Raw genomic sequence first — 14,083 nt, forward strand, 5'->3', positions numbered from 1 at the left:
CACAGGGTCCACAAAACATAAAACCAAGATGATTTTTCAAGAAAATTTCAGTATCAAGAAAATTTCCTGGACTAATACCTTCCATAATTTCTTCACAATTTCTGCCTGTTTTCTAACTGTTAAAAAGCATATTATTTACCTTTCAATGTTCTCTCCACCCACTTGCCCACTCTCTTTAAAATCCAACATTTGTCTTTCTCTCTGTCTACATCATTTTCTTTATTTCTTGCCACACCCACATCTCAAAAGTTCCAATCTACACACATCCTCATGCCACAAAGACCAGATTTCATATGCATCAAAGTCTACCCTTCATATCTTTTCTTAGCCCCTTTACTAAATGTAGCCATTACAATATCTTCCTTTTTAAGAAACTTATTCAATTTACATTTTGTTATTTTTGACACATCACATTAATATATACTGTAGTCTTTTTACAGACTATGAGTCACCTGTCAAAAGTCAAAGGGTAGATGATCAAAAAGAATAACATAAAAGTATAAGGAGTCTATAAGAGATCCTGGAGCTTTTTAAACAACATTATGAGTAAACATTTGCACTTTTCCACAGATTTAAATCTGTGGAAAAGTGCAAAATTTTTCTCATAATGACAAAATTCCACTACATCTCGCCTGAATCTGTTGAATATATTTAAACAACACACTACACTCCCCAAATAATTTTAACTAGACTGATTGCAAGAGGAGGAGCTGGGAGAAAGATGGCCCGAGTTGAAATCCCCTACTTCTGCCTTATTCATTTAATTTTTATTAATTTACTTTTACATCAAGTTCATTTTTTATTGTAATAGTTCAATGGTTTTGATGTTTTCCCACCATTATCAAAATTACCTTGTGCGTTTAATTAGAAAAAGAAAATTTACCATGCACCTACGATTTCTTCTACCCACTTAAACTGTGGGAAATAATAACACAACCATCTCTTACATACTGGGCAACTGCTGTCGAGTTTAAATGGCTCGTACACAATAGGAGGATATTTTTGCTAAATGGGTTGCATATCATCAGCATGTCATAAATACAGAGGCTGTCAAGAATGTTTATGAGGCCATTATGGCTTTCTCTCAATGGGAAAGACCATGGTATGAATCAAAAGTTAATACATTTTTAAATGAACAAAATAATCAGTACTTCACAAAATCATTTTTGAAAGACAAATACACATCCAAAACTTGACAAACAAACTGAGAACTTTCAAATAGTTACCACAGCAAATTGTGCAAATGCAAAAGGTGAAATCACTGACATATTACCACACACTAAAATACTTGCTTTATTTTAACATTATTCAAATATAGCTACTAAATAATTGAGGATTGACCAAAATCCTTTCTTTAAGGCCCAACCCTCTTTTCTCTATGGCTAGTTTCATAGTTGCTTCTTTAAAACTGGAGAATTGTTACAATATTTATGGCAAGTTTAATGAAGTTATTAATTAAGTTATAGGTACTTTCATGTGACATTTAGGACTTCTGATTTTACCCAATATTAAGAAGTAGTTTTGCAAAGGTGCCCTGGTGTGTTTGGTGTGTTAGTGCACTGCACTTACCTCCTAGCGGAGGGGCATATGCGAGAATATGCAGTACATTAAGGAGTCCCCTCACAGAAAGGATATTAGTTTTATCTCAATGAGTAAATACAAACTATGTAACTGGATTTGGTTTTGCTGGTAAAAATGGGCAAAACTGGCAGGTAGGGTGCTGTACTTATTACCAGGGAATGCTACACCTGGCATGGGAACTGCTAATAACATTGCATTCCTTATATTCCATTAAGAACTCATTAAAAGCCACGCAAATTCTTCTTGATAAACAGGAATAAAAAGAAGCCATTTTGTGCTAAATCAGGGCTGTACAGAGGATGACCCATCAATTCGATGTTTTGGCCAGTCAAATAGGTAGTTATTTCAGCCGATCTGCGAGAGCTTGCATTGTCATGATGAAGAATGATCCTTCATTGCCACTCCTTTTTTCTTATTTCACCGAGCACTTGTGGCAAATAAATGCTCATGTACCATTCAGAATTCACCGTTCTATGTTGCTCTAATGATACGGTTGCCACATGTCCAGTTATTCCGAAGAAACAGGCGATCATTTGCTTCGATGTGCTTCATGCACAAATCATTTTTGTTAGATTTGCTCATCTTGGAAGACCCATACAGTGGACTGCTGTTTTGTTTCGGGCTCATATGCATAGATCCAAGATTCATCACCTGTGTAGATGTTATACACAGCTTTTGATGCACCTCGATTGTAAGATTTGTTGAGTATTTCTTGGCACCAATTAACACGAGCATCTTTTTGAGCTTTTGTCAAATTACGCAGGATCCAATGAGAACAAATTTTTTGACAGCTAAATGTTCATGCAATATCTTTTTGATGCTCGTCATACTAATCCCCAAGGGTGCCTCAATCTCATGATAAGTCACATGATGATCTGCCTTTCCTATTTCTTGCATAGTATCAATGTTTTCTGGCACAGCTGATTTTAGACGACCTTCACGACTTTCATGGCTGAGTGAACAGTGGCCAGGATGGAATTTGTTATACCCACGTTTCACAGAGGCAAAGGATAGGGCTTCATCGCCAAAAGTGGAAGTAAGTGGATCGATGCACTCCTGTCTTGATAATCCACGCCGACAGTCATAAAAAATCAACGCACCAAAGTGTCCACAAATTACCTCCATTTTTTTGCTGAGACTAAATTTTTGAGTCGCTGTAAACAACACTAGTTATGATCAAAAGACAAAAGTTTTTGAAGAAAGTTAGCATTCATAGGGTCAAACTTTCATATGGAAACATCAGATGACGCCTAAAGCACTTGGTAGTGTCAAGGTTCAAAATATAAATACCAACCCTCATAATATGTACTCATACTTGCTGTGCTTGAATCAAGCAGAGAGGGAAAAATATATTGAGAATTGAAATGAGAGTGATTATTGGGAGAGTTTTAAAGGAATAACTACTTAATGCACTGAAAGTATAAATGGAAAGGTCTTGTTTTCGGGAGTGAAAGGTGATGCCTGGTGAATTGAAAAATTGAAAGACTTGTGATCATAAACACAGATCCATAAAAGAGATGACCAAAACTAAAGGTGAGTAGCTTTGTAGAAAGCATATGGTGCTTTCAAAGACACAAAGAATGGCTGTAAAAATATTGTAAAAAATTAAGGAAAGAATACAAATGGCAGAAGCAGAAAAATAGGTAAAGGTTCTTATGGTTATGCCGTGTAAATGGGTAACAAAGGGCAAAGGAATAAATGCAGTAAAGAATTAATGGAAATATTTCAGGGATATTTGCAAAATTAAAGAAATTGAATATTTTAAAGAATTTACGAGGTGGTGCATGAAATATAACCATATGCAAGAGAAGATGAAAAAGACAATGACAGTTCATGTAAGTGAACAGGATATAAAGGAGGGAAAATTCAGAAATAAAAAAGCTACCAATGGTCATAGTATTTCAAGTGAAATTTTTATGTGACGCTGAAAGTTACTTCTGACAGTTAGTAATTGCATATGTTTGCAAATTTTATAGCATTTCATGATATGAAGTATGTAATAGTTTTATTTTAAAAAAGGAGGGGAAGAAGCATTGATCAATTAGCCTGTTCATTATATTAGATCAGAAGTTTGGTCACGTGCTGCTTGAAGAGATAAAGAAAGTAACATTACACAAAACCTTGGAAATGCACCGTGCTTTTTTGTCTGTTAGAGGAATTAAAGATACATGGATCATTTGCTTGCGCTTCAGCAAATATTCGAGATATTAATAGATGTCTGGAAGGAAGTTTATTGTGCAATCCTTGACTTGCATAAGGCATGTGACACGGAAAAAGCTTTGCAAGATTTTCAGAGAATATGGCATGAACATGTAGCTATTGAATGTTATAAAAGCATAATATGAAAATGCAATTGTAGAGTGAATGAAGTTGCCTGCCCCAGTGGTTGCGGGGTAACGTCCTTGCCTACGAACCCAGAGCGACAGGTTCGATTCCCACCTAGGTGGATTTTCCTTCATTTAGGGCTTGGTTGTATGTAACTGTCTTCAATGCAATGTCTGTAATGTAAGGGTTAAGCGGAAAAAGAGACTAAAAGCCTCAACCTCGTCCAATGAAATCAATAAATAAAAATGAAACTTTGGGTGGTCTGAAATTAAGTACTGCATGGAACAGGGATGCATTAAATAATATATGAAAGAATAGTAACTATGCAGATAACAAGTTCTAAACCAATGGGGTTCCTCACCTAATAGTTAATTACTTCACAAGAAAATTCATTAGGCTCTGTTTCTGAAATCACTTTACCATTCTTATGAAGAGCCCATGTCCAGAAACTCTATTCTTAAATGAAATACAAGATGCATTCAACTAACCTCTCAATTTAATGTACTTTGCTGCTAATATAGCCATTTAGCTCAATTGAAGTTTTTTGGTGACTTTGATTAAAAAGATCAATCCCTGGAAGTAATACCTTGGCTTTAGACAAAAAACTCAAACCATATTTAGAGTAATCCATAACTAATGCCAGGTATCATTATTCCCATCAGGCAATGCCTACCTAGCTATAATTGTATTTAAATCACATCTTTCATACCCTAGCAAATCTCAGCAGTCAAATAAATGCCCAGGACAAAAAATGGATCAAGGCAAGATAACGCACAAAACCACAACTATTTCATTAATTAATAACATTAGCATTATGCACACTCCAGTTTGAAAATTAGAAGAAATATTTTGCCTGTCCCCCACATTTATCCCTTAATAATGCTCCCTCATTTAGATGTCTAGATTTAAAAGTCTCTGCTTTTAGTTACGGAAGCCCATTGCAGGAATAAAAGTGAAGGAATTTGGCTGTGGGAGAGCAAATGCAAAAATTAATATTCCTCACTAAGAAGACAAAAACAAGTTCAGTCAATATTACCTTCAAATATTTTTCTTTATCCACTCTCCCTGATTCTTCTTATTTTTTATAAATCTTACTCAAAAAATACACATATACATTTGTAGTTTGACTGGAGATTCCTTAAATTCTTAAATTTAAGCAAAGCATTTTACGAAGCAAAATTAGTTTCTGCTAAAAAAATTGGTAATTAAGGTACATGGTAATCTGTATCAAAACAACCATCAGACTAGTAAGTCCACTACAGTAGAGAATGTGGATGAATCCAAATCTTAGAAATATGATTAGAAGAAACGAACCTTGAGTTTTGGAAATTGGAATATTCACGCTTTATTAGCAAAATAAGGTCAAATATTAGAAAAACTAAAAACCCTGAAGACAGATCTTTTGGCATTTACCAACCTAGTTTCTTTCCAAAAATGATTTTCGTTCTACTATACTTCTACATAAGATTTTCTACTTTTAGGAATTTTCGAAAAATTCTTTTAGCGGTTTGTTATTCCTATTTGGCGGGCTATTAACAACCACTGAGAGTATGCATAAGCTATCATTAATGTGAGCAGTATTTTTGGTACAAATAAATTCAAAATTTTAACTTATGACATTAATGGAAACTTTTAATTAACATAAATAAACTAGCTTTGCTAACAACATTAACTAAGATCATAATTATATACTTCTATTCCAATATTAGTATATTTAAAGTCATTTAATTGTCAAATGATGCTTTCTTCTCTATTTTCCGGTATATTCTTACCAGAACCTTTGAGCCACAGATCGTCAAATTGCTCAAAAGATTTTACAAGTACACATGCTTGCCTATTTATTTTAAAAAGGGAAAATTACATTCTTCTTAAATTTCACCATTATTTCTCATTTCAAATACAAATCACAATATTAAGTACTGCATATAGTGTGTCAGTTTCTTTTTTCCTGAATTTTTTATTAGTCCTGAGGGAATATCATCAGTCCCTGATGCCTTGTCTGTCCTAAGCCCTTTACTATAAGCATTGAACTCAGACCTAAGGATACAATCTTCTTTCTCATCATCATGAACTCTTACTCTTCTTCCATTATTCTCGTAAGCATATTGATCATAAATAATCTACAAACGTGCTTTCTCTTCACTTAGTCTTTAACCTCATGAAGATTTCCATCAATGCTATCCCAAATGACACTGATATTTGCTCTGCAGTCATTGATATGATGTCACAGTTCAGTAGGGTGCTCCACCTTTTCCCTGGACAAGTTCATGGTGCTCCTTTGCTCAGGGTATACACCCTTTCTTCTATGGCTCTTCTTGTTTTTCTACTGATTTTATCACTCAACCTTCCATAGCATATCCATCCTTCCAATCCTTGTGTTTTTATACTTTCTTCTTCTCTTGCCTAATAGTTCCAGCACTTCATCAGTGACCAATGGTTTCCTTAGAAGCCATTAAAAAATCCAGGGTTCATTTCTTGCCAACTTTCTTCAGCCAATCATGTCATTTATTTTTCCATTTTCTTTCTCAATCCCTGCAGGAAATTTAACTGTAGCTCAGTTTCTTAAAATCTACCAGACACCCATCGAGAATTCATTCTCTTCATTAGCTTCTTGATTTTCAGATGGCTCATTAACACTACATTATGGCCATTGTTGATATCCACAATCAGGTAGTATTTGTAGTTCTTCATTTGATTCCTAACTAAGTTTAGCTATGATGAAACACCAGTTCTCAGATAAATTAAACAATGTTGAGCATGGAAGGAGGTCACACGGGTGACCTCCTAACCTCTTGTGGTCTGCTGCTGGCATGAAAACTTGTAACGCTAAGGTATCAGTGGGTTTCACTGCTAACTGCCCCATTTTGATCCTCTACTTGTAGGAGGGTAGTTTGAAAGGTTCTTGGAATCACCACCAGGATTCAGCGCTTACTCAAAGATTTTCCTGCTAAGTAATAGGTAATCCTTTATGACTAAACTCATAACGCCTCAGTGCTCTGGGAAGAGATGTGTGGTGCGGATGCCTCTTTACTGTTGCTCCCGTGTGGAGATTCGTGAGGATGAAAAATTTTGAGGTTAGAGTAGTGAATAAATACTTCGTAAAGAAGGATGTGAAAGCAAGGAAATTCATGCCATTTTCAAGCACACTGGGGGACTTTGCTCCATCATATTAAATTGTTGCCAAGTTGACTAACGAGTCTAGATTGGTCGGGAGAGCGTAGATGATGGTCTGCATAGTGGTATGCCAAAATGTGCCACTACCACAGATATTATTGAAAAAGTGCATAAAATGGTCATGGAGGATCGCTGAAAAAGTGCGGGAAGTCCCTAAAGTGGTAGGGATATCATCTAAATGGGCATATCATATTTTAACAGTAGAATTGGATATGGGAAAATTAGCTGCTAGATGGGGGCCACAACTCTTGACGTAGGATCACAAACGCATCAGAATGGAAATTTCATAACAATGTTTGACCTGTTTTAAGAGCAACCAACAAGATTTTCTGTGCCCATTTGTGACCACAGATGAAACTTGGGTTCACTAATATACCCCAAGACAAAACAGCAGTTAAAGCAGTGGAAACATGTTGATTCACCGCCCCAAAGAAAGCAAAGGCAAACGGTCAGCAGGAGAGGAGTTGACTACAGTTTTCTGAGCTGTGAAAGTGATTCTGCTGATTATCTTCCCACTGGTTAAACAATTAAGGGATAATACTATGCTAACCTCCTGGACCAACCGCAGCAAAAGATACAAGAAAAAGGCCAAATTTGGTAAGGAAGAAAGTCATCTATCATCAAGACAATGCACACTTACACATTAACGACATTGCCATGGCAAAAATACATTAACTAAGGTACGAATTATTGCCACACCCACCTTAATTGCCTGATTTGGCTCCATCAAATTTTATCTTTTCCTCAAGCTCAAAATTTTCCTCACTCAGACAGGATTTTCTTCAAACAAAGAACTAACACTGAAGTAGATGGGTATTTTGCAGGCCTGAAAGGATCTAATTTTCGAGATGGGAGCAAGACATTGGAACATAGTTGGAACAAGTGCATTAATACACAGGGAGATTACACTGAAAAATAACAAAGTTTCAAGAGAGCTATTTCTATTTCATTCCAAGAACTTTAGTAATTACCCCCATATTATACGAAGTTCTTCATTTTCAATGCAGAACTTTTCCATTACATTATGAGCACTACAGCATTTCCATTCATGGTGCAAAATGAATGACCCTGTACGTGCTGATCTAAAAGTCTCTGTCCTCTAGCCATTTTATTCCACTTGCAACTAATACGTCTAACTCCATTCTACACATGCAGCATAATATTTTCTAACCTACCAAATGCTTGGAGAGACTGGACTTTCCAAGATCCGATCCTAAATTGACTGACTCTCTTTGTACACTCTTTGGAAGTCACCACCGTGAGACCCAAATAAAATAAAAAACCCGGTAGGCTGGCTATCTCCAGAATATGTTACTCCAGAAAACTCCATCATATCCAATATTTAATACAATATAAAGAGAATATTGGTAAGCTACTGCTCCTCAGGATGGTGTTGTAGTGGTTACCTGTTGCCTTCTACGTTGCACTGCTCTACAATGCATACATTCAGATGAGCATCACTGTACCAACCACTGTGATCTCCACCTCCACCTAATGCTTCAAAACTTTTTAAAAATGCAACTTAGCATTATCATTACATTAATTTATGGCATGCGTCGCCACTCCCTTACTAGTAAAATACTTCATATTCATGGTATGATGCAACAGTTTCCCATGGCCTCCACATCACATTTAGTCTGCTTTTTTTAATTTTGCACTCCACTGAAATCTCATGGAGTTTCTGAATGGTAAACAAGCAAGGGTAAAATGTACAAATTGCTGCTTGAATAGGTCCAAAATAGCAGCGTGACAGCCTTTCATTAGCTTGTGGCCTGGCAATGCATTCTCCTCTTGTTGATACATGTACAAATTTAGCTTAGCTTCAGCATCCTCTTCATAAAGAGACCTGTCTCGTCATAATTAAAAATCTGTTGCAGCACATAACCCTCAGAATCTATTGGTTTCTTGAAGACACTGATGAAGTGCTTTGCTGCCTTCGAGTCGGCGCTAGCTGCTTCACTATGGCTTGTTGTGTAGCTATTCTTGTCAATCTCTGAGGCATCTTTCCCCTTAACCTTGTCTTTGAAGAAAATGCAAATTATCAATGATGACCAATTGTATTCTAATGCTAGATCAACCACGCTCACACCTTGTTCCGACTTTTTAATGATTTTACTCTTCTTTTCTACAGTTATTTTTATTCTCTTATAGCCCTCTCGTGGATTTTTCTTCAGGGACATTTTCAAAACTATGAAATATTATTACACTCAGCACAAAAAATTACAAATAATATCTGAATAAAAGTTGAAAAAATGTGTGATCACCCTGGACATAAAGATCCAATGGAATGAGTGCTAAATACAAACTGAAGTAGCAGGCAAGTACAAAATCATTCCGGAAATTCCCTTCTCCTTGTCACTCATGTGAAAATTTGTTCAAAGTGATGTTCCACTGTAATATCAATAATCATTACTTGCAAGAATAGATGATAGACTGACCTCTTTAAATACAAGAAACTTCTCAATTACACTTACAGAGTCTGGTATTAAAAAAAATGGAAATTTCTTTTCAGAACAATGAAATCAATTTACATTTATAAATAAATTCTAATCATTAATAAATTTTAAAAATATGAATTTAAATCACTGACTTTTCCAGTGCAATAAAGCAAAGCATATATTCCATAATATTTGCTGATGATTCAAACTTTATCATTTCAGATAAAAGTAGTCAAGGGCTTCAAGTTAAAATGCATAAGGTTTTAGACAATGTCTGGAACTGGTGATATGGCAACAAACTTAAATTAAATTGCAAAAAGATGGTAGTCATTGAATTTAATTTTGTCACATTTTAAGAGGATATTAATTTAAATATCAACAATAGAAGAATTTTTTGCATTGAATATTGTTTTACAGTCAACCTGTTCAACCAACTAATGATTGGAATGTTCATATTAAATCTTTGTTCTTAACTGTACACTGACATGTACACTATTAGGTTCCTGCATACCGCTGTCTCTAGAGGTATTAAAACTCATATATTATTCTAATTTTTTCTCCAGAACATCATATAAAATAGTGTTTTGGGGATCATCTGTATGTATGTTGTAGTCTTCTTGATTCAAAAAAAAGTTATCAGATTGATACTTAACGTTTCTTGTAAGACACCATACAGGCCCTTATTCAAAAAATTAAATGTTCTTATCATTTCATCTATGAACATATTTGCCATGTCTGTCCTCATCAAAAATACTATCCATCTCTTTCACACTAATAACAATATTCACTCAGATTAAAAAAGAAATCATAATCAAATCCAACCACACAAGTTACCATTGATCAGCAATTTCATATGAAAGCCCAATGGCAATGGGAGTCAGAATTTATAACACATAACCACACTAATTGAAATCCAGATATAAATTATGTAGTTTCAAAATGAAACTCTAGAACCTCCTCCTAATGAAGTGTTTTTATTCAATGAATGGATTTTTGAATGACAAGCGGTTGTAGTGCAACATGTTTCTATGATCACTTTATTGCACATATTCTTTTATAAGCATGTTAATCGTGTCAAAATGTACCTGTATTTATACTTGATGAATCCTACACCTACATGATATGTATGGCCAGTGGACAGTAAAAATATTATCATAAATACGGCTTATGATTAGCTGATGATCCATACTGTATGTAGATGATGCAACCTTTATACACGAATCCCCTAATCAACAGGCATCAACAGACATAGTTGATACCCCCTTAATTTCAGCCACTGAATGAGTTAAGGTAAATGGTTTCACACTAATTTTAGAGAAAACGTAAATTCTAACATATAGCCTAAAAAATATACCTAAAGAAGATGACCTGATTAAATTATTGGGATTCTACCTTTGATCTTAAGCTGAGCGGGAGTTCACATATCACTGTTATCAGCACAAAAATATCTACTAAGAAAACTTGGTATGTTAATCCCTGAAGAACATCAAAGGTCCATTTACTTCGCATTCTTTAACAGCCATCTTAACTATGGCCTCGATATTTGAGGCTCTACTCCAGATATAAAATCTGTCTTTACAAAAATAGCCATCAGGATAATTACTCAATCTTCAGCAACAGAACACTGCACACCATTATTTATAAATATGGCTATTTTGTGCATAGCAAATAAACCTATAAAATATTAATTTATGTACAAGATTATTAACATTTGTTCCCCAAAAGACGTGAAGTACATGATTATAACACCACAATAAAAAATCACTTTTCCATGTGAAACTGAAGATTAGCCAATTACCAGATCATAACTTGATTATATGCCTACTTAATGACTAAAAAAATAATTATCCTTAATAAAGCTTAGTATTGTCCCAGATCAAATAATTGTAAATAAATATTTGTGCAATCAAACACATATTACAGCAAAAATAAGTCATAACAAATCCAATGCATGACCTTGATATGCTCCATACCGCATTATAAGATCTTAAGGTATTATGTGCTGTGCTTTAGTATTTTTTTTGGATTGTGTTTTATGCATTTAAAAACTTTTGGATTGAATTCCACTTCAATTTTACAATTAATACAAATGGGTAATTTTACCCATGCACGATATCATAAGAAGCCCTTCCTCAAAATTTAACCAAAGGAATCAAGACCGAAGCGTGTCATTTTATCAAAGATTTGATAATGTAAGATATATTTCTAGCAATTTCTCATGTATCACTTGTAATAGGGTATACTATAATTGAAATCATCGATCATAATAATTACCATTTGGTCTTTCAGTTGACCATTGGAATGAGGGGAACCATATTCCAGGGTAATGACAATGATACAAATTTTGCTGAATTTTGAAGAAAATCTCATTTTTATAATTTTTGGGGGCATTCAACACTCAATGCATTAGGTACTGACATTTTTTTTCATTATATTACCTACCAAAAGACAAACAACTTTCTTTTCCAAAAGTACTGCTTTGGACAATTGTAATTTGACAAGTTTGATTTTTATCTATCTCTTTGTAAGATATCCAAGTATTTGAATGAATACCTCCATGCAGTTTACCTCATGTCATAACATTGGCAACAGGCACCATTTATAGTTTACTCTGCATGAGACTTGAAGGGCAAATTTAAATATTGAGGGTGAGGCCTTCACATTTAAATATGACAGAGAGAAGGGTTGATATCTGGAAATGAACCTTGCCCAAACATATTTCACTAGCACTAATCAGTAAATCAAGAATAAACTCTGGCCTCAGAGGATTTATTCTATAAAGCAAATAATTTCTATCTTTTCCCTTTAACATAAGACTGTTTTATTTTACTTACATAAATAACCTGGAATTGAGGACAACTCTGCAAACCCATACTCATTCATTTGAGTTTTAAAATCCCCACCTCCTCCTGCCTTGCTGGCCAAATAGGTTATCATTGCACCACTAAAGCCTTCATTGTGATTGTCTACTAGCTCTAAGGTGATAAGTTGAATCGCACTTCAGGATATACTTGGTTCCTTTCTTCAATTTAAAACTACCTCATGTTGATACATGTTACTCTGACCCATTCTATATTTTTAAATACTGTTATTTAAATAAATGTATTACCTGCTATAAAAAAATGTGTATAACACTGGAAATTTCACCATTCTTAGGCATTAGGGAGTTTGTAATACCTGAAATATTTACCATACACTTTAGTATCCACTACTCTCCCAATCAAATCATGTCCAGCAACAATATTTCCCATTTGATCATTACCACCAATCTGCAAGTACCATCAAAGAGATATTTAAGGTGACAAAACTCAAGTTTGCATTTTAAAATAATTTAAACAAATATTAACCATTATCAATTCGCATTAAATACTATAAATGCAGCACAAAAACATTACCTGAAATCTACAGTTGTGCTTTTGCAAAAGGTGGAGCCAATCATATGCTTGGAATGTTTGATACGCAAATTCAGAAAAACTCAAACCAGCTTCAGAAGCTAACCGAGACTGGACCATAGTCTTCGAAAGCATACTCCCCACTCTAAAATGGCATCCTATGTGGCTCACGAAGTCAACAACACTCATTTCTTTATACCATTTTTCATTGTCAACAATACTGAAACATGAAAAAATTTCATTGCTGGTAAAACTACGAAAACTGACAACGTATCATAAGTATCCAGTCATGCTATTCTACAATTTTACTCACATTATCTGCGGTAAGTTTTTTCGTTCTTTTGCATACCAAAAATATCTTTCATGGTTTTTAAATAACATACTTATGCTATTTTTAATTAAAGATTTATTTCTTTCGACTATTTCTACCTCTAATTTTTGTCTCTCAGAAGACCTACCACTTGGATCCCCTATTTGTGCTGTTGCACCACCAATCTGGCAAAGTGATTAGAATATCATTTAAATATAAATGTTATGCTTTTCCTCTGTCATTGTCAATATATAAAATACGCTTATAGTAAGCAGCATGCATAAGGTGAAAGAAAATAAGAAGATTAAGGTACCGAGGGAATTGAATATCCAATTATTCATGAACTTGAACCTGATACATTCATTTCTGAACACATATACAGAGATATTAGAAATATTCCTACTAGATAGAATGTTTTAAAAAAATTAATTTCAATGAAAAAATTTCAATTGAAAATATAAATACAAGTAACCATGGTAAATACACGTATTTATGATGGAAAATTGATCATTTCTGTCTTCTACCATGCAACTACTGCTGTATTACAAAATATAGCCATACCCAGTATGCATTGACAAAATAAAAAAATTATCTCTGAGAAATTTGTATTAACTAAAACGTACCAACGATATTACTTGATGGCCTGCTCTCTGCCAATGAATAAGATTGACTAATACTAATAGATTACCGACATGGAGACTGTCGGCTGTGGGGTCAAATCCTGCATACACAACTTGAGGTTGGGTGTTTAAAGTATCTATGACTTCCGAGCTTAAAATAAACAATAGAAACGTTACATTTCCGCTATGACAGCAATGTTTCCATTAAGGAGTAGGTGGAGAGTATCATAGATTTTTTTTATG

The 14,083-nt window shown here is 34.5% G+C and overlaps 1 protein-coding gene across 1 annotated transcript in view; it reads right to left on the reverse strand.

Annotated features, from left to right (window-relative positions):
* TyrRS-m (Tyrosine--tRNA ligase, mitochondrial) overlaps positions 1-14,083 on the reverse strand; it is a 32,883-nt gene that overhangs the window by 18,277 nt on the left and 523 nt on the right. Inside the window, exons 2-5 of the mRNA XM_071588699.1 lie at positions 13,844-13,991; positions 13,224-13,405; positions 12,914-13,130; positions 12,709-12,787 (exon numbers count right to left, since the gene is read on the reverse strand). Of these exons, the coding sequence (XP_071444800.1) occupies positions 12,709-12,787; positions 12,914-13,130; positions 13,224-13,405; positions 13,844-13,991 (626 nt within the window). The remainder of the gene's footprint in view (positions 1-12,708; positions 12,788-12,913; positions 13,131-13,223; positions 13,406-13,843; positions 13,992-14,083) is intronic.

Source organism: Hetaerina americana, unplaced genomic scaffold, assembly GCF_022747635.1.
Source record: "Hetaerina americana unplaced genomic scaffold, ioHetAmer1.1.p SCAF_3, whole genome shotgun sequence".
Classification (NCBI taxonomy): domain Eukaryota; kingdom Metazoa; phylum Arthropoda; class Insecta; order Odonata; family Calopterygidae; genus Hetaerina; species Hetaerina americana.